At 40.2% G+C, this 22,701-nt stretch overlaps 1 protein-coding gene across 1 annotated transcript; it reads right to left on the reverse strand.

Moving 5' to 3' along the window:
• Positions 1–5,448: 5,448 nt before the first annotated feature.
• LOC147895398 (pentatricopeptide repeat-containing protein At3g02330, mitochondrial-like) lies at positions 5,449–7,296 on the reverse strand. Its single transcript, XM_087383466.1, has one exon. It carries the CDS (start codon positions 7,294–7,296, stop codon positions 5,449–5,451), a length of 1,848 nt encoding a protein of 615 aa, XP_087239592.1.
• Between the last annotated feature and the right edge of the window lie 15,405 nt (positions 7,297–22,701).

Here is a 22,701-nt window from a genome sequence, read left to right on the forward strand (position 1 = left end):
ATGTAGTAACTATCACAAAGATGAAGGCCAACTATCATAAAATAGGTGCTAACTATCGTTAAAGCTAAATGCTAACTATCATAAAATAGGTGCTAACTATCATTAAAAGTGAATGCTAACAACAATAGAACAAGTGCTAATTAGCATACTAACATTAGGTAATAATTATCCTAGGTAACCAAATGACTTCAGTAGATGGACTGGGTGCTTGATGTAACTTTTTTTCCCCGGTCTCTTTCTACAAACATCCTTCTTGTTAGGGAAAACACATGACTCAGATTTCCAAAAATAGTAAATAAGTTCTTCAATGTCATTTGTTATTGTACCGCTATGTTGATTCTTCCAACATGCGGCTAATGAGAATAAGCGATTCCCATCATCCATTTGGGCTTCCACATGAAATCTTGCCTTGTATAAGGAATGCTTGGAAACCCTTGTGACCTTAGCAATGGGCATGTCTTCCCATCGCTCTTGGAAATACATCTCTATTCTCCGCCTATATCAAGGCGTAATGTCCTTTTTTTTTTTGCAAGGATAGTAAATATTTTCTTGCAAGGACAACAAACTCAGAGAAAGAAAAAGATAAAACCTTTTGACAACAGATAGGCTAGAGCAAAATGAACTTCAAAATATCCTAGAAAAGATTCCTATATAAGCAACAATGTATCCAGCGGAGCATGCTTTTCATCCTTCTTGCCAAATCATTAGAGGACTAGATGTATTCCCTCCTTCATTCCTAGAGGCAAGCACTTCTCAAAGACACCAAGACGACAAACAAGGCTCAAGTCCCAGGGTGGAGCTCAAGATGGGTAGCAACTGTTTGTCACATCCGTGTAAAGTCCCTGTTTCTGGAGAATCGTGTTATACAAAGAGCAGCAAACACCCCAAGTAGAGTAATTGTGTGTAAGCTCAGCCTTCTCATGAATCTGTAAATGAGCTTTCAGTAAGTGAAAGCTCTAGTATACATCCAGTCTCTCCGTAAGAAAGAAAGAAGGTGGTTGCTTTCAACGTGTTTATTGGAGATACTGGGAGGACTATACAAGAAGACGTGGGACGTGAGAGTAACTGAATATCCAAAAAGATTTGAATATACGTGATCCTGCCTTCAAGATAACTGTCGTGGGGACGTGGTAGTAAACTGACAAGATTTTTAATTGACACGAAAACATGTTAGTCACCTTTATGCTACCTAGCAATGTCCATGACATGCTATTTAGGAAACATTAACTTACACCCCACCGAAAAAGACATCAGCCAACCTTAGAACAAGCCTATATTCCCCAAGTTTTGTGGAAGGGGGGACCATTACACTCCATTTGGAAGAAGGGGTGAAGGTGGGGGTGAGAGAGAAAAGGGGAGGGGGGGGGAAGAGAGAGAGAGAGAGAGAGAGAGAGAGAAAGAAATAAATAAATAAAGTTTATCAAAGTCTTCGGAAGATCGATGGGTCTTTGAGACTGTGAGAAAACCTGATACAAGTAAGCTGAAAGGGTGGAACTACTATCGAGCATCAACACCCATGCAAAAAAACAAAAGATACATGCTATAGAGTCGTATCAGCAGACTAATATTCATCTCCATCATCACTATCATCATTAGATGGTCCATCACATGAATACAAAATGAAATATGCTCTAGTATCATAACTATGATCCCATCAAGGATGGGGAAGCGAGATAATAAAAACAGAGATGAAATGATGCCGACTGCCTGTAGGCATGGCCCTGCGCTGTCTCCTAGTCACAAGTCTACTGACAAGGGAAACCGCGACCCTTGTAGGTCGCTCTCCCACTCTAAACAAGGAGGGAATGTCACAAAGTAGAATCTGTGTGTCAACCCTCTGCCTGAGCTGTCGTGTCAAGGGTGCTGGATCTCGATCGCGTCTAGAGACTATAGAGTGGGGGTTTGTGTGATCCGACTGGAAGAACTCCGAGTAGAGTCTACTAGGGTATGCCCCTCCTGTCTCTGTAATCAAAGTAGGTGCTCACGAAGTCTGACTGCCTTATGAATAAACGCAGCCAAGCATCTTTGATTTGGGAAAGAGAAAACCGGGATAATAGTCTCGAGTTGTCTCTGAATAGATAATAGAAGCACCCCCAAACCTCATTGTATACTAGACACCTAAAAATAAAATGTTCCTCAGACTCAATCTCTTGTAGACCACATAATGTGCATATCCGTCTCTCCTTGGGTAAACCCTCTACTCTGCCACTCTCAATATGGAGTCTATGTGACGAAACTCAAAAGTGCCCAATAGAGATCCACAACGAATGGGATAAATGAATCTATGTATATCCCGGTGGGACAATAAAACCCTCATCTGAGATATGTAGGCAATGAACTCTGTAGAAGCTGAGTTTCAATGGAAGCTCACTCGGTTTCAATCAGGTTCGGAATGTGTATAGCTGCAGAAGTTCCTCACGTATGACCTAGTTGACCTCATGATATCGTATTGGGGAGAATGGCGCATCAATGTTGTACTGGAAGGGGGGAAGCATGTCCATGTAAAGTGCCAATCGCTCAAACCACCTCACGATGTGTGCAAACCAACACTATTGGTCACCTACATCTAATAGAACCATAGAGAAAGACAATGCTTTCCATGGCAACCTACTACATCCAGAGGTTATACCTTGACTCGATAAAGGTAAGTGATGACCTGAAATGTTGCATCGAGTTGCAATGGAGATGATCCAAACTCAACCTGGACGATCTGGTGAGGAACCGACGGCTTACTGCGAATCATCCAAGACAACATGAGTACATGTAGTCGCTCCACACAAGCCCACTCAATGTCAGACAAATCTGGCCCTCAACAAGGGCTACCACACATCCCCACTGGTTGGCCCAAGGAGTCAAAAAGTAAGCACTCGTCCGAGAAGCACTGCCTCTCTAGCATGGCCAACAAGGCATGCCCTTTGCTCAAGCGAGCTATGTCGCCGGTCTCATAGTGAAAATAGGTCCAGAGAAAATAATTCCTAAGTAGGTGTATGACAAGACAATCTCGACTAGAGACCCATCAAAGGTAAACTGCTCTTGATGCATAGCAACCCGAGATGCATTGAAGATCATAATCTTGGTTTTACTTAGGTTGACCTTCAAATCATGCAACTCACAAAATGATTGTAGCACCTCTAAGTGCCCCTACAGGCCCTCTACTGAGGACAATAAGAGCACCACATCATCTGCATATAGCAAAATCTGAATTAGAGTGCCATCAGAGAGCAACCCACCCCCCCTAGTTGTCTGCATAACTGCCTCAATCTCTTCGATGTAGAGGCCAAACAGGGTTGGTGAAAGAGGATACCCTTGTTTGACCCCAATAATACTCAAAATCTTATCCGTTCATCCAAAACTTTGTCAAAGACTCTCTCGTAAAGTGCCTTGACAACCCAAATGATCTCCTAATCATCACCCAAATCTTGTAAGCGCCTGATGAGACGGACTCTCAGAACTGTATCAAAGGTTTTGCAAAAGTCCACAAAGCAACAATAGACCATCGGGCCTCTGCTTCCATGCCCTAGCCTCCTTAATAATACACCGGAGTCTTGAGTGTGAGAATGTGATCCATGGTCCCATGATCATGACGGACCCCACCTGTCCATATGCTCTAAGCCCCTGTATCTCAGCAAATCAACTGACGCCAATGTTAAGCATTGATGCATAAAATCTTAGACATGACATGGCCAATCATGATGGTCCTGTAGTTTCCCGAACTCATGGGATCCCCTACCTTGTGTATGGGTGAAATAGTGTTAATAGTCCAAGTGTGTGGAAAGCCAAGGCAAACAGCTTCATTGAAGAGATTTGCTAGGATCGGGGCTAGGATATTGATTCTATAGGCAATGAATTAAGTGCATAGACCCTCATGATCTTTCGCTCGGCCATTATGAAGCTTCATCGGAAGAAGAGGTATGTATGGTCGGCTCCAAGGAGGAAGTGGTGCGATAGTAAAATCAGTAATACAAGAGACAAAGGCAAGGGATCCCATGATGCAATCAACAACACTAGAGCATCCTCCATCTGGGAAGCAAGTAAAGCCACCCAAGCAAGGCCATCTACCAAGACCATTATAGATAATGAGATCATGCACCCTGTCCAGATCTAATAACACATGCCCATAAGCTGTGATCAGGGCCCGCCTATCGAGAGGAGACTAAGACAGCACCACACGCAGCTCTCCATCAGGACATCATCGATTTCTAGGGTCGCAGGGAAGTCCTTCGAGTTGGAGACTTCAACGCGAGCACAGGGACACGTCGAGTACCACTTCTTGACTTCAGATTTGATTCTATTATGCTACCAGACATTGACCTAGATGATGCAGGTTTGCTGCGAAAGAGCTCAGGCAAAGTGTCAAGTCTCGAGGGGAAAGTAGCACACTAACAAATCCTGACTGTCCATGTGTCGAATCCTGATTCAGAGAAACCTAGAGTGTTCTCTACTGAGATGACCCCAGAAAAGAGGACCTATAGAGGACTGCTACTCCTCTAGACCCTCGTACTCCTCCAGTGTCTCTCGTCTCATCTCTGTAAGCAGCCTCCCGAGAGAGAGAGAGAGAGAGAGAGAGAGAGAGATAGAGAGAGAGAGAGAATTTGAAATAGGGTTAAAAAGCAGCTCTGCTCACCGTATCTGTTCAGATCTTGAGCATACAGTTCTGCATGTTACTGAGAAAGACATCAGCCACCTCAGAACAAGTCTGTACTCCCCAAGCTTTGTGGAAGTTTTTTTCTCCAGTAGGCTTGGTTTGGTAATAGTTGACTTGGGAAAGAATAGGCTCGGTTTTTTTCTCCAGTAGGCTCGTAGTCGACATACAGTGCAAGGCCACAGGTAATGTAAACAGAGAGCCAATATTCAAGCTCTGACCCACCAGCTTCTAGCCAGCATAGTTGTCAATTTATAGCTGATTTGCACAGCATGGGTTTTGGCTTTTGTTGAGGGTCCCATTGTAGCAATCCTCTCTCCTGATTTTGGTCTTTGTTGAGGATCCACTTGTAACAACTCTCTCTCTCTCTCTCTCTCTCTCTCTCTCTCTCACACACACACACAGAGGTTTTGATTTGCAGGAACAAAAGAGCAAATTGGAGTAATCATTCCTTTCTGTATGTAACACTGCAGAATGGCTTCTTCGAGGATTCTGCAATATGCCAGACCGTCAAGGTTTTCTTTTAAAAAACTTCGCCCTGGCCAAGAGCAAATCAACTCTTCAATTCAACAGAACCCGTTGCCTTATATAGGGATTATTACCATAGTTTTCACACCAAGACTTGTATCCAAGCACTAAGGATACAAACTTGCATTTCTGGTGTGATACTTAGATGTAATAAGTGTGGCCTTGTGAAGTTATTGCAATCCCCTGCTTGAATCACAATTAAAGGTGTCCCCTTGAGTGCATTCCTTAGGAAAACCAGCTTCTCACTGTGCCTGAACAGCTTTCATAATTCGTATGACTCAGGCACATATCCTCCGACCTCCCTTTTTATAGAAAATTTTCCACGACTCTTTGCATTCAGGATATCCTATTCCCACTTTTCCAAAGCCAGCTTTGTCCTGCTTCTCCCATGCCTGAACATTCATTCTCATGACGTGCGTCCTATCGCAGTCCTCCTGCATGTGAGCATCTGCATATATATTTGCCATCAAGACATATGCTAGATGAAAGTTTCTATCTAATCTCATCAGATTTTCAAAAGCATGCTTTCCAACCTCTACATTCTTCCATTTTCGACAGGCACCCAATATGCTCGACCATACAACAATATCAGGTTGGAATGGCATCTTCTCTGCCATTACCACTGCCTTCTCCACCTGGCCTGCCCGGCCCAAAAGATCAATCATGCAAGTGTAGTGCTCCATGGTTGGGGTAATGCCATAATGTTTGGTCATAGCCTGAAAGTACTTCTCGCCCTTGTCCACTAGACCCACATGACTGCATACAGTGAGAACACTCAGAAATGTGATGCCACTCGGCTGTACGCCTTCCCACCTCATTCTCTCAAAATAATGCAATGCAAATTCACTCTTTCCCTGGCGAGCATATCCTGCAATCAATGCATTCCATCGCACAACATCTTTTGTGGGCCATGTATCAAACAATTGTCGGGCATCAACCATGCTCCCGCATTTCGCATACATGTCAATAAGACTAGTTGCCACATGTGCCAAACTTTCAACACTGATCTTGCTAATTTGACAATGCACTAGCTTCCCAATTTCCAAAGCTGTTGTGTTGCCACATGCTTTTAGGATGGCAATAAACGTAAACCTATTTGGAGACAGACCTTGCTCTTGCATTTGAGCGTAAAGTCTGAAACCCTCCCTGCTTCCTTCTTGCTCAGCATACCCCAGGATCATGTTAGTCCACGTAACAATATCACGATGAGGCAAAACATCAAAGACACGCTGTGCATCCTCCATACTCCCACATTTTGCGTATATATCCACCAAGGTGTTTCCCACAAATACATCCGACTCAAAACCACTCTTCACAATTTGGAAGTGGATATCTCTACCTTTCTCCAAACATCCTCCTTTTGCGAATCTATTGTCATCTTCCAGTGCCGCCAGGCTAGTGCAGGCTCTCAATGCAGCAACGAAGGTTCGATCATTCGGTTGGACACCCTGCTGGTGCATGCTTGCATACCACTCCAAAGCCAAAGCACCCTCTTCGAGAATGGCATACCCAAGGATCATGGCAGTCCATGTAACCACATTACGATGAGGCAAATGTTCAAAGAGACAACATGCATCCGCCATGCTTCCACATTTCACATACATATCCACCAAGGTAGTACCCACATATACATCTGACTCAAAGCCACCCTTTACTACCTGGAAATGGATGGCTCTACCTTTCTCTAGGCACCCTATGTTCACGGATTTTGCAGCATCTTTCTCCTCCTCTTCTAGTGCTATAAGGCTACTGCAAGCCTTTAATGCGGCAACAAAGGTTCGATCACTCAGTTGGACTCCCTCCTGGTGCATCCGTGCATAAAATTCCAAAGCCTGTGCACCCTCTTCCTGCTTGGCATACCCCAGGATCATTATGTTCCATGACGCTGCATCGTGCTTTGGCATGCTGTCGAATACATGGCGAGCATCCACCATACTCCCACACTTCACATACATATGCATCAAATTGTTTGTCTTAAACACTGGAAGCTGATTTAAAAGTTCCACTGTATGAGCATGAATTCGTTTGACCGCATTTACCTTATGCAACTTCCTGTAGGCTGCATTTCCAGCTCTGATTGTACAAGAGCAATCGCTGCACAAAGGCAGCAAAAGGTGGGGGGGCATAACCTCAGACAGAGAGTCGCAAGCAAAAAGACGAAAAGGGTCATTGTTAAGACACTGACAAGATTGGAGCGTTGGTCAGCTTTTCTCCAACCTTTACTTTGCGTCGTCCTTCTGCGCTTCTCCTCATGCAATTGCCTTCCACCTAATATCTCGGGTGTCCTTTACTCATGTTGCACGTATGTTTAAGACTTTTGAAGCTCTTCTGATGATGATTTTCAGCGTGCATGCAAGCACGACAGTTGCGTGTGCGTTTGCCCCTGTGCTTATATTGACTTGTTTCTGCTGGGCGTCGCAAATGCCTGACCCTTGTACGTATGCTTTGCGGGTAATTCATTTGGAGGCAAGGCAAGATGTTGGAGCGTTTTTGGCCTACCTTATAGTAAACGTTTTCTTTGTTTTGAGATGATAAAGCTTCTAATTGGCTTGCCGCGTGGCCGCATTGGAGTGGTAGTTTGGTGAACTTTTGGTGGCGGCGGCGGAGTAGTAGTTTGGTGAATTTTTGGACGAGTGCAAACATGTGATTGGCTGTCCACCGTTGCTATTTTTGTCCTCTGTTTTTGCTATTTTTGTCCCCTTCTCTCTCTCTCTCTCTCTCTCTCTCTCTCTCTCTCTCTTCTTCTTCTTGCTTGCTATCTCTCTCTCTCTCTCTCTTCTTTTCTTCTTCTTCTCTCTCTCAGCTTCCAAGGCAAGCCTCATGAATGATTTTGATCATTCACCTTGTTAAGCAATTTTTGCAATCTCCTAAGGTTAAGGGTGGTTACACACAGCCAAAGGATGCCCAAGAGCTGCCCAACTTGTGGGCAGCCAAGAAAAGCTTTGGAGAATCTTCAATGGACAGGGGGATTACACACTGCCCAAGCAATATAAAAAGGGAGCATTTAATGGGAAATGATCATGTACTTGAATCTAATTGGTTGAAAAATGGGTGCCCAAACTTGGGCAGCCAAAGTCGCCTGCCCAAGAAATCTCTTATCATGGGCACGAGGTGGCAGCTGACTCAGCTTTTGGACTCCCCTAAATTTTTGATGTGTGTAAAGGGGGGCACCCATCCACACCAATGGAGCATCTTGATTGGCTCCCCCCATTTATGATGGGCAGGCACTCTTTGGTGTGTAAAGGGCCTAAGAATCTGAGTGTCCTCTAGTCTGTTTTCACCTCAATTTTTCTCGTATAGATAGTGGTGCCATTTCTTCTAACCCAAGTCCATCCTCCTTACTACTAGATTCCAATCTATGGCATGCCATTGCTCCCTCCATGCAAAATTTATAATATACCTGACCATTTTCTTCACGGCATTATTAGAGAAAGGAAAATCAGAAATCACATACACTGAGATAGACATCAACACTTGTTTAGCAACAACTACCTTGCTCACAAAAGACAGTTTGGAATTCTCTCATGTAGCAAACTTACTCAGCATCTTGGACATGCACCACTAAAACTTATCTTTCAAACTAACAGCAAATCCAACAGGGCATCCTAAATATCTGATAATTTCATTAGCTCAGATCCATCTAAAAGAAAACCTTGTATACCATTCGAATCCCACCCCAACCAAACTACAATGGTTTTTTCTTGATTGATTATGGAATTAGAGGCCACAGAGAACTCCTCAAAGACAAACAAGAAATTGCTTAAATTCTCCTCCCTTCCAACTAGAAGACTTGAGTTATCTAAAAGTGTGGGTCCTTCTAGCCACTTCTGAAACTTGCCTCCTTGTGCTCCTTGCTCTCCCTTTTGGGGAAACAAACACTATGATTTCTGCACTAGTGTGAGAAAAACAACACATGCATGTGCAAAAAATAGTCTAATAAAGATAATTTGAAATGTATTTTTGTTTCAAACACACTGGTTTAGGACAATTACATAAAACTCATGTTTGACCTGAGCCAACTTGGTGAATTCTTGCATGATGTTCCAACCACCGAGCTAGTATTAGGAAAGACATTTGAAACAAAGGTTGTACATCCAAAATGTTCCAAAAAATTCAAGAAAGATATTTGAAAAGAAATTCTAAAAGAAAGGCTTGGAAAAAGACTTAAGGAAGACCCAAAGAAAGGGTATGTGAAAAGAATGCTTAAAAATGGAGCATGGGATTTGAGAACTCTGTCAAGAGAAATAGAAGGAGAAGTTGTTTAGAATTGAAATTGGAAAAGACCATAGGAATAGAATTTAGGATCAAATGTCGGGATTGCTAAATTTTGGTATTCGAATCTTCTACTGGAGCCCTAGTGCTAATGAGGAGTCTGATATCCAAGAGCAATGACATATACATCAAGGTTGTAGCTCGTATGCATGATTGGATAAACTAGCATAAACATCATTCAGACACTCATATTAAGTCCCAGCCATCCCGGTTTGGAAATTGAATGGTACATGACCCGAACCACAAATTAATCTGAAATATGTTGACTACTAGGAAACACAACAATTTCAACCAACCACCGGGCTGGTCATTAGTTATTTCTATTTGTGAAATATATTTTTATTTCAACCATGATGGTTTAGGACAATCACATAAAACTCCTATTGGACTTGAGCCATCTCGGTGATATATTGCATGATGTTCCAACCATCGAGCTGGTTTAGGGCACTCAATTAAGACCGATTTAGAAATTAGCTAGTAGATGATCCAAAATAGCTCAAAATTTAAACTTAACTTTAACCACTAGGAAACACATCAATTTCAACCACCGGGTTGCTCATCAATCAAACAATAATAATATATTATTGTTTCTTTTTGTCACAAAATATATTACTGTTCAACCACATGGGTTTAAGACAATCACATAACTAGTGTTTGACTTGAACCAACACAGTGATATATTGCATAACATGATTTAAGCCAATCACATAACTGGTTTAGGACAATCACATAACTAGTGTTTGGCTTGAACTAACACGATGATATATTGCATGATGTTCCAATCAAACAATCATATTAAGTCCAACGCCTAGAAATTAAATAATTATATTATTCCAAAACTCATTCATAGACAACCACCACCAAGTTGGTGAAATACATTGTTGTTCAACCCCGCTGGTTTAGGACAATCACATAACTAGTGTTTGACCTAAACCAACACAATGATATATTGCTCCAACCATTGGGTTGGTTTAGGACAACCACATTCATTCCAAGCCAACCTAGTTTTGAGATTAAATTAAAAATTAAATTGTTTCTAAACTCATTCACAAACAACCACCAAGCTAGTTTAGGTAACCAGTAACCTGTGTTGTATCAAGCATGTGTATGATGTGCTCATCCCACATTGTCACTCAATCAATAACTTCCACACTTAGGTTGTCCCTCCTTTTCTTGCATTCTATTGAAGTCCACATACTTCTTGGATTGGGATGATCCTGCATTGCTTTCACTCTATGTCCAACCATTGGAGCCATGTTGGTCCTTCTGATTGACAACATCTTTGACATTGTGTGCTCAAGCCATTTCTCCTTTGTTTCACAGGATACCAACATAGCTAATGTCACCCTCTTTGCATCTAGCTAATCTAAGATGTATCGAGTAAAGCTTGTGAAGATGCAAGACTAGTATTCACTTGAATGGCTTGACATCACTGCATCAAGACTGTCCCATCGAATGTGAGACCATAGCTCATGCTCTTTGCTTCGATGGCAATGATCAAATGTGTGCATTTGTAACCACTTCCTACAACTACTCTGCAAGGAGTATTGTTTCTTCTCATTGTTTCTCCCTCCACAAACATTGCAAAAGTGTCTTCCAATTGCTGCTTTAATACCATGCCATTTCTTTCCTTGCCCTACAATCTATTCCTTATGCCTTCAGCAAGCTTTTTCAGCTTTCCTATCATGTAGCCTTTGCCTGGTTCTCTTGTAAGCCATGACAAGCTACATCTTGCCATTGATGCCATGGAGGCAATCAATGAATTGCCACTATCCACCGTGATTTCCACCCTCTAGTGGTAACGCTAGCAAAATTGGATATATCAGTTGCCCGAAAGCAAGTGCAATGTGACCCCAGTTTCTCTCCAGTTTCTTCAAAATACAAATAAGCCAAAGGGCATGCTATTGGGTATGATGATGTATATTATGAAATGCAATACCCTTTGACATGATTATGATCCATATAGCAAGTGAGTGCATGGAAAAAGAACCAATACAAGATTGTAACATATGTTGTAGATGTTGAAGGTTCATCAACATATTTCTATGGGCAATGTGATGCCTTTGCCAAGTACACTCCATGCAAATGGGGTGTGGACATACTTATACATTCATGGTTCTATGTTTTTATTATTCTTTATGATCATGTATGGATGACATTATACTTTATATGTTCCCAGCCCTAGCATGTTGCTATAACATGGTATCATTGTATATTCACAGTGCCATAATGATGATATAAACTATAGCTTAGTTTTTCTTTACTGCATAATAATTTCTCTCTTTTGAAAATTGATCGACAACTATGTCTGGGAGTAGTTTGAACCTTGGTGTTATACCAGGCTTTTCCCTTTATGTTCCATCATGGTCTTGATTAATGTGATGTTTACATCATGAAAAGGATCTACTAACTTCCATCTAATTGAGCCTAGAAACATTTTGGTGGGTTCAGGTCCATGAATTTATTTCAAATTCCTATCCATTAGGTGTCTCAATGATAATGCCATAAATATATGCCACAGAATTTGCATTGAAGTGTGTTCACTCATTCTAAAGTTGAGAGGGTCAATCCTAAAATCTCTTCACACACGAAATCTGAAGGGGTGTGGACTTTGGTGTTCTCAACTCCCTCACCTACCTCTTTGTCTTGTAGTTTTATTTATTATTGGATGGCATGTATGTTGAGACAAATAATAAAATGAATAGAGTGCAATACATTTCCATCGCCTATGTATATCTTGCAAAGTGAATATCTCTCTCTCCTCATATTCATTCTTTAAGGCTCTTTCTCTAGCCTTAACAACTAACATGATTTGAATGACTTGACCTATGGTCGTGTTGGAGCATTGCTCCATGAAGATAGATGCCCATGTCTCATAGATGAATGTGTTGTTTATAGGCCACTTAGATCCCCGTCATGTGTTGCAAGGGAGACCAATTTTGGTAGCCTACGATCTCTATAGGAGCCAGTGGTCTATCCAAAGGGAGACTCTGAGTGGCCCCACATTGAATGCATTCATGGCACATGCATGCATTATGGTCTGAAGAAGAGGCAATTTGATGTCTGTCCAAATACAATGAGGGAAGCCAACCCTAAAATGGAGGAGATTTGAATGTGTTAATGTTGAAGGTTCAGATAAAATAGCTAGCTACTATTGTATAAGAGAATTCAGCTGAGGGATCTTGTAGAGTACTCAGTTCAATTCATCCCAAAATATGTGCATGATAATTTCAATGCCAGCTGGCAAGATAAGAAGTTCAAAAATTGCCTTGCCAATTTTCCCCACGACAATATTGCCTTTGTCATAGATTGTGCAAAAAAGTACTCGTTTCAAGATCAAGATGGGCTACAAAGTGCTCACGAGTACCAAAGTAGATATCCATTCTAATGCATATCGCGTACATTCATTTGCTTGATTCTTGTACGACTAATGCCAATCTAATTATTGCTGACTTGGAGTCTAGGTCAATGCAATGCACATACCATTTCTACATTGTTGATGATAGGGAACATGACACCTTATTTGTGTAGCATGCTTTTCTATTGCATTGGGAATGGCTAAAAAATGATGATCCCTATATAGAAGAAAATAAAAACAACATTGGGTGTGGTCAGATGGTGCTTCCTCTCAATTTAAATCAGCCCATGGATTCTTCTTTGTCTCAAGGTTCAAATCTCTGACCGGGTCTAAATATGACATGGAATTTCTTTGGGTCTAGCCATGGCATGTGGTGCTATTATTAAGCAAGTTCTATTCAGATAGCAATTAATGGCAATTAACATGCCCTCAAGAAAATCACAATAATTCCCATGATGCTGTAACATGACTCACAGTAAACCTCTCCCATAGGGACGCAATCAACATATAACAAATAAAGCCTCAAGAATAGTGTTGTGCACAGAGTGTTCCATGAAGTTAAAGTGAATGAACTAAAAAGGAGAAATAGACACTATTGTGAGGCCATTAAAGGAACTCCTAGTTTGCACAGCTAACTCAAACAACCACCTGCTCAAAATAAGAAAAAAAAAATTTGTAGTATGTGCAACACAAGGGATCATGACAATTACATGGGATCATGACAATTGCAAGGACATTGAACTATAATGAGATGGGAGGCAGTTCATGTTTTCCCTCTATGTGAAGATGAAGTGACAAACAATGGAGAGAGAAATGATGACTCACCACAGTTTGGGGAGTGTTTTGATGACCTCACTGACTGTCTGGAAGATGAGGACAATTTTGTAGTTGTCGTTGACTCTAGAGAGAACAAGGAAGATGACCTATACTTTGTGTTGCAGCAGTGTTTCAAACCCAAGCATAAGGTTGAGGAAGAATTTATGGATCATTGGGTAACAAGCTATGAGAAGTGGGATGTAGTAGTTAGAGCTATTTGGTACAAAAAACATCCAAGAGAGACCACAATTACATTAAGTTCTAGTACTCTCACCTAGTAAGAACTATTAAGTTCTAGTTGTTGTAAGTTGTGCCTAGACAAAAGTGTCTTCAAAATGGATTTAGATGTGCATGAGCACATCATGGGGTGTCTTGGAGTAGTGGATGACTTCTTGAAAAAATGAAAAATGTATTTACAGTCGGCTTGTATTTAGTAAATCCCAAATCCACGGTGCTTGATTTATGTAAATACCAAATAGTAAATCCACATCATGCTTGTTTTTTATAGTAAGTTTTAAACCCACCACGCTTGGAGTAAATCCTAAATAGCCCCACAATAATGCGACTTATGTACGCCACTTATTTTGTGAAACCATTGGGGATGGGTGACCACAAATCCTAAATGAATTAACTATACGCCATTCATCTTCTAATAATTGAAGGAAATCATCGCACTACTGGCAATTAATCCTAGATGATGTATCGCATGTGCAACCAACCACCACCACACTAGTGATCCTAATATAGCTTCCATAAATGCAATTGTTGATAGGGATCCCCTTTAGGGGCAAGGTCCATATCGGCATATTGACATTCCTTTAAGGGAAAGGGCCACCAGACATATCAATAGTGGCCCTTTCCCCTAAAGGAATGTCAATATGCTGATATGGTCCTTGCCCCTAAAGGGGGCCCCTCAAGGGCCCATATATTGTATGCAACCAACCACCACTCTTGTGACCACTTATCCTATACTACCACCATGTTGATTGCGATCCTAAAATAGCTTGTATAAAGGAAACTTGTGAGATCACTTATTCTGTATTACCACCGTTATGGTACTTTCCTTCTTCTATAATTGCTTCCAAAAGAGTCAAATGGGAATTGTGCTCAAGCAAAAACTCTAATTCCACTTGTTAGGACACAATAATGGAGCAACAATGTGAGGATAAGAATGCATAAATACACTATACAAAAAGTTAACAGAATAGATGAGAAAGAAAGACACCAATATACGTGGTTCACCCATTGTGGGCTATGTCAAGGGAGAAATAGCCAGTCTTGCTTTTTTCTTATTAAGCAAGTGAGGAGATACAAGATATAACTAGTATATCCACTATTTTCGTCTTACACGAGCCACACCCTTATCTTACAATTTTGACCACACAACTCATGCACCAATTTTAGTGTATTTTTGGCTTTGGGGTTGCTACCCTTGAACCTTCACCAAGGGGGTCATAATGCATGTCTTCGACCCCCATTGGAGCCCCCTCATGACAGTTCTAGGGGGGGCGTTGGCCCTCCCTCCCCCCTTCATGGAATGGGTATAAAATTTCTTGGATCAAAAGCATAGCAGAAAAAAAAACTCTAGAAAAGGATCAGGCTCCACATACAACAATTGGCATACATTCGATGCATGATTATTTTGAGATGCCACTAGAATTTGGCTTGAATTGAGATTGATTGAAGGCAACTTGAATGTAGATTGATTGAAGGCAACTCATGATTATTTAGAGATGCCACCCAGTTGGCATGCATGATTAATTTGACTCAGCTTATGATTATTTGGACATATGCATAAAGTATCGATTGACGTATATTTCACCCACCACTATGGGTCACATGGAGTTACTACAGGGTGGTGTAGGAGCTTTCTTGTTTTGTCACTTTTGCTTTTTAGTGGCCCTTTTGCATGGTGGGGTAGCATTCTTTCAAAGTGGAGCTCTAAGAGTATGATGATTTGGATAATAAGAGAGCAAGATGATTTGGAAGTTAGACAAATCTGGAGCAGGATGGATCCATCAAAGTGGAGGTGCTTCTTTTGTCCAACCTCTTTGGGATGCACCTCAAGATGCTTTAACTCGACCATTTGTAACTTGACCAATTGTAAGGCCCAAGAGCTAAACATTCTCTTGCCAAATTTCTTCTTGGGATCAATATACTCTTGTCAAATCTTGTAAAATCAAATTTGTAATAATACAAAGATGTTTTCTCTTGCCAAATGATGAGTTTGCTTGGACTATTACAATAAAGTTTTGTAGCAGACTATGATTTTGTAGTGGAGTATGTGGCAATAAATATTGAAGTCAAAAGTAGATGGCTTGGACTAGGGTTGTAGTGTTGAGGGATTTCTAATATACCCTTGAATCCACATGATAGTCTAATTTTCAGCATAAAATATGAGTGTCTGTATGCGATAGTGTCTTTTTGCAACCATAAGCATGCTCTAAAAGTGTTAAAAAGTGTCCAAAAATGTTATTTTCTATGTGCAATCATATTCTTGTTTGATCATGAGCATGCTTTAAAAGTTCTAAAAAGTTCCCAATACATTCATTCCAACCATAGTCATGTGGTTGTGATGCTAAGGATTCCCAAGAATGCATACGACAATATAGTTTTCTATATAGTCAAGAAGTCTTCAAAAAAGATCTTACATCCTAAAATAATATTAGTGTTTTTGTGATCATGATCATGCACTAGAAGATCTCTAAATTTCTAAAACATGTATCTTGTTGTTGTTGTTGTTGTTGTTGTTGTTGTTGTGTGTGTGTGTGTGTGTGTGTGTGTGTGTGTGTGTGTGTGTGTGTGTGTGTGTGTGTGTGTGTGTGTGTGTGTGTGTGTGTGTGTGTAGATATAGAAAATAGTAATTAATTGCTTGCTCTATCCAAAATATCTACAAAAAAGCTAAAATAATGGCATGACCACTCCGTTGTATTTAAATAGCCTTAAAATTACTAATGTAGCTCTCATGTTGAGCAAGTATGATGGTCATGCATAAGAACCAGCACAATGGTCCCACTATTCCACAAACCACCACATGTCAAGTGTTGTATTTCTATCTACTCGTAAAGGTATGACGTGTTAGGCTTTGCATGGTGCTCAAAATAAATGTATGACAAGCTTGAGTGTCGAGCTCTTCACATTGTTTAGAATGACTATATACCCATGAAGTAAAGGCCGAGAGTGTCATGTACATGGTGTTCAAAACAATTATGCCAGCAAGATTTGATAGATTTGATCTCTCATTATCCCAATATGGCAATCAATACACTAGGAAGAAACCCAACCAAAGTGCAAGCCTACCCCAAATTTGAAATCTCCGCAACCAATGCATGCAATACAGTGCCATGCATCGATAGCAATGCACGAAAAATAGTTCCACGATTGGCTACATTGGATCATGAATTGACCCCTCCCATGGGTATGATACTTTGCACATTCCTCTATCTTACCCACTTTTAATCCCCATAGAAAGTATTATAACCATCAAATATTAGTTGCATGGTTTGGCATGCATATTTCCTTTTTTCTCATCAAGTGTCATGCATGATTGTTAAAATATATGCATTAGGGTCATTTTATCTATGTGTTTGTTTTTAGATGGGTATGATACTTTGTCGGTCCTTAAAATTACCAAATTGAAGACTCGTTCAAAGTATTATACCCATCATATATCATTTGCATGGTTGGGCATGCATATTTCCTTGTGTCTCACCACGTGTCATGCATGAGTGGTGTCAAAAATATGCATTGGCATGCTTCTATAATATGTGTTCTTTCAATGGTGGGTATAATAATTTGAAGGGGCCTTAAAATTACCCCACTTCAAAGGCTTATGCAAAGTTACACACCCATTGGATATCATTTGCTTACTTTCTCACCATAGGATATGCAAGTGTCAAAATGTATGCATCTTGGTGCTTTTATGCTATGTGCATGTCTTGGACCTATGTGACACTTTGTATAGTCTTACAATTTCTTGATTTAATGCCCATTAAAAGTATTATAGCCATCAAATATCATACGTGTCATTGGGCATGCATATTTTCTTAGATTCTTTTCATGCGTCATGCACTCTCAAAGATTATGCATAAGGGTGCTTCTATCCTATGTATATCTCTCCAATGGAAGTCATACTTTGAACCATTCTACAATATACCCACTTTTAAGCTTGTACAAAGTGTCATATACATTTGATATCATGCGCATGGTTGGGCATGCATATTTCCTTGCTTTGAATGACAAGTCATGCATGTTTGTTAAAAAATATGTATCATGGTGCTTCTAACCTATGTATTGATATTCGATATCTATGGTACTTTGTATGGTCCTTAATCATACCCATTTTAGCTCCCATGTAAACTATCATACCCATGAGATATCATTTGCATGCTTGGGCATGCATGTTTTCTTGTTCATCGCGAAGCGTCACACAAAAATGTCAAAAGCATGCATTGGGGTACTTTTATCCTCTATGTGTGTCTTTGATGTGTATGGTACTTTTCACATGCCTTGAAATTACCCAATTTAATTCTATGAAAAGCACCATACCCATTGGATGTCATTTGCATAGGTGGGCATTCATTCTTCCCTATTTCTCACCACGATTCATGCTTGATAGTTAATCAAAATTTGTGCATAAGGCTAATTCTATCTTATGTTCTTATCTCTAATGGCAATGATACTTTTCAATGGCATTAAAATTATTGAATCTAAATTTGGTATATAGTATCATACCCATTGGATATCATTTGTATGCTTGGAGAAGCATATTTCCATATTTGTCACCACGTATCATGCATGAGTGTTACAAAAATACGCATCTGGGTGCTTCTATCCTATGTGTGTATATTTGATAGGTATGTCACTTTACACAATACTAATTCAACCCACTTTAATTATCCTACAAAGTATCATACCCATCGGATATCATTCGCATGTTTAGGCATGCATATTTCCTTGTTTTTGACAATGCATTATGAATGAGTGTTAGAAATATACATTGGAATGCTTCTATAGTATGTGTTTACCTATGATGGGTATAATACTTTGTATGGGACTTATAATTACCCACTTTAAATACTCTAAAGAGTATCATGAAAATCAAATATCATTTGCATGCTTCGGCATGCATATTACCTTGTTTTACACCAAGTGTCATACATGTGTGTTAAAAAATATGAATTGGAATTCTTCTATTCTATAGGTTTGTCCCATATCGGTTATATACTTTAGAATGGGCTTAAAATTAACCACTTGAAGGAATTTTGAGTATCATATCCATCAAATATCATTTGCATGGATGGGCATGCCTTGTTTCTTACAACACGTCATGAATGAGTGTCAAAAAATACACATCGGCATACTTCTATTCTATATGTGTCTCCAATGGGCATAAAACTTTTCACATGCCTTAATCTTACCCTTGATAAGACTCATGCAAAGTATCATATCCATCAGATAACATTTGCATGGTGGGTATGCATATTTTCTTAGTTATTATTTAGGCTTTATCATTTAGGTTTAAGGGTATGGGGAGCCTTAATGTTTAGGATTTAAGGTGTAGGATCTAGGATTTAGAGTTTGAGATTCCGTAGTAATTTCCTTATCTCTAAGGCATTGCATCATCTATTTCTCTGTCAAAAATCCATTCAAAGGTTCAAACCTTTGAGTTTGGATTACAGGTCAATGCAAGGGATGACTCCCCATTTCCCATTGATTGGTTGGTATTTTGAAGTTCCAGCCAAAGAGAGATATTTGTAGATTGTCTTATTGATATTATGCAGTGACACCCATGTTTTGAGGCATCTCACGTTCTATTTTCACTAGCGATCATTGCCATGGGGCCGTGATTTTTGGATATACCTTATGGAAATCACTCTGGTTGCATTCTGAGCCATGTGTGCTCATTCGTGGTTTGCATTGGGTTGCATTATATGCTTATAGGCCATTTGGATGCATTGCAGTCCTTGTTGAATGGGCTGATAGACCTATATTGCCTTGTGGGATGCTTTATTGATGGACGTTTAGCAAACAGATGCTATTTTATGCTGAGGGACAACTTTGACATATTGCAGTGGATGCACATATTGTGCTATGATCTCTTGGATGAGATTTTGTTGATGCATATGCTCATGGACAACATTTATGCTTGAGGTGTTTTGGCACTTATTGGCATTGGGATTGCCATTGTTTTGCCATTGCCGTTGGCATTTTCTTTTGGGCCAAATTTGCTCATAGTATATGCACATGAGTCAGATGCATTCTAATGCTTTGAGCCTTTGAGGTTTGGTGATATTACCTTCCATTTTGGCATACACATTTGGGTGCACCGGGTATTTGATGTGATTCTTTCTTGCAGGCACTAGCATTTGGGATTTTGTTTCATTTGCATCATGGCATCCTCTTCCAAGTTTGAAAATGAGTTTTTCATCATTAAAAAGCTTGATGGGACAAAGTTTTCTTCATGGAAAGAATAGATAAGGGATGTGCTTACTCAAAAGAAGCAAATTAAACCCTTGTCAAGGATTGGAGCTAAGCCTGCAGATATGTCTGAGGATGATTGGAATGAGTTGGATGCATTGGCAAATTCTATTGTTAGACTTCATCTTGCAGAGTTAGTCTACTTCATAGTAGTAAATGAGCAGAGTACAAAAGATTTGTGAAAGAAATTATGTGCCACTTATGAGAAGGAAACTACCTCTAATAAAGTTTATCTCATGAAGAGGTTGTTTGAGCTACAGATGAAGGAAGGGGTCTCCACCATTGTTTCTCACTTGAATGAATTCAAGTAAATTCAATATTATTTTTAGCCAATTTTAGGCTCAAAAGATGAATTTTGATGCGGAGAATAAGGCAATATTCCTCTTGTGTTCATTGCCATCCTCATGGGATACCTTTCGTATAGCTAGCAAGCAACTCTGCACCTGGTGGAGTATTGAAGTTTGATGATTTTGTGGGTAGCTTGTTGGCCGAGGACATTAAACAAAAGTCTATGGATGGCAACAAGCCAGATGAATCCTTAAATATGCAAAGGGACAGACCACAATTCAGGGGGAAGTCCCACCAAGAAAGGGGGAAGTATTGTAGCAAATCCTAGGCATGGAACATTGAGTGTTACCATTGTCGCAAGAAGGGCCACATGAAAAAGGATTGCTACAAGCTGAAAAGAGAGAAAGGATAAGAAAAAGAATGCGAATTGGGGTGCAAATAAAAAGGAAGAGAGTCCACAGAAGGACAAAGAAAAAATGAAGATTGAGGAGATTAATGCATTCACTTATAATAGTGACAATGACAGTCTCTTCATGACTAGTCTACTTGCTACAAACTTACCACTTCAGATGATGCATATTCCCAGGATTGAATTTTGGATTCTGATGCTTCATTCCATGTTACTCCCCATAGAGAATGGTTCTCCACTTATGATAGTGAAAAGGTAGGTTATGTGCATCTTGGAAATAACTATGCATGTGACATAGTGGGAGCAGGTGACAAAGTTTTCTTTTGCAAATGGGTCTGCATTTGTTTTGAAAATGTGAGACATGTGCCTAAGATAACCAAGAGTCGCATTTCAGCAGGTCAGCTAGATGTTGTTGGTTTTCATACCACTTTTGGCTTTCAAAGTAAACTTCAAAAGGGCTCTATGGTTTTGGTTAGGGGTGCCAAGTGTGGGACATTGTATCCCTTACATGTATCAGGGGTGTCTGATCATGTTGTTGTAATAACCAAGAAGCCAAGTACTTCTTTGTGGCATTGTAGGTTGGGGCACATGATCCAAAATGCAATGAAACTCTATGTATCGCATTTGAGTTTCTCTAATTTTAAATTTTGTGAGCAATTCTCTATGGGAAGTAGACTAAATCATCCCATAAAAGAAGGAGAAAGAAAGAGCTTGAAAGGCTTAATTTGGTGCATTCATACATATGTGGTCCCATGCCTACACGGTCATTAGGCAGGGCTGAATACTATGACATTCATTGATGATGCAACTAGGAAAGCGTGGGCTTATATACCTCGGAAGAGCAATCTGTTCCAGGTATTTTAAAAAAATTGGCTTTGGCTGAAAATCAGTCAGGTAGAACACTTAAATGCTACAAACTGATAATGGTGGAGAGTATATCTCTCATGACTTTCAACATTTTTGTGATACATGTGGGATTAAGAGGGAGCTCATGTCTCCTCATACTCTAGAGCAGAATCCATTTGCAGAATAGATGAACCACACCATTCAGGTAAGGTTGCAATATATGCTTTCCAATGCAAGCCTTTTTGGTGGTTTTTGGGCTAAGGCAATGAAGATTGCAGTGCATGTGATCAATAGATCACCTAGTAAGAGTTTGGATGGTCGTATTCTTGAAGAGGCGTAGAGTGGCAAGAAAGCCCTCTTACTCTCATTTGCATATATTTGGGTGTGAGGCATATGCACATGTGCCAAAAGAGATTCGAAAGAAGCTAGACCCTAAGTCCAGGAAATGCATCTTTTTGAGTTACGGTGAAAGTGGAGAGATGGGCTATCTTCTCTAGGATCCAGAAGAAAAGAAAATCATACAAATCATGTAACGCTTACTAATTGCGGGGAACCTTCTAGCTATAAAGAGGCTATGATGCGCGAGGATCAGCGCAAGTGGGAGTATGCTATGCAATCAGAGATGAATTCACTCATGAAAAATAAGACTTGGGACTTGGTTCCTTTTCCACATGGAAAGAAAGCATTGCCATGTAAATGGGTCTACAAGATGAAGGTAACAGGTGATGATGTGCCTAAGTACAAGGCCCGTTTGGTTGCTAAAGGGTTCAAGCAAGAGAAGGGTGTGGGACTTTAATGAAATCTTCTCTCCAATTGTAAAGATGAACACACTTAGATGTGTACTTGAACTTGTGGCAGCAGCAGAGGATATGGAGCTTATGCAGATGGATGTCAAGATAGCTTTCTTGCATGAGGCTTTGCATGAGGAAATTTACATGGTACAACTAGAAGGTTTTGAAGAAAAGGGCAAAAAGCATTTGATTTGCAAGCTAAAAAAGAGTCTCCATGACCTTAAGCAAGTGCCTATGAAATGGTATCAAAAGTTTGATGCTTTCATTCGGT

Source organism: Dipteris shenzhenensis, chromosome 13 (genome assembly GCF_047967505.1).
Source record: "Dipteris shenzhenensis isolate YYH24624 ecotype China chromosome 13, Dip_SZ_1.0, whole genome shotgun sequence".
NCBI classification, from domain to species: domain Eukaryota; kingdom Viridiplantae; phylum Streptophyta; class Polypodiopsida; order Gleicheniales; family Dipteridaceae; genus Dipteris; species Dipteris shenzhenensis.

Excerpts from the sequence above, each read along its gene's own strand:
- LOC147895398 (XM_087383466.1), bottom strand. The coding sequence starts at position 7,296 with ATGCCCCCCCACCTTTTGCTGCCTTTGTGCAGCGATTGCTCTTGTACA.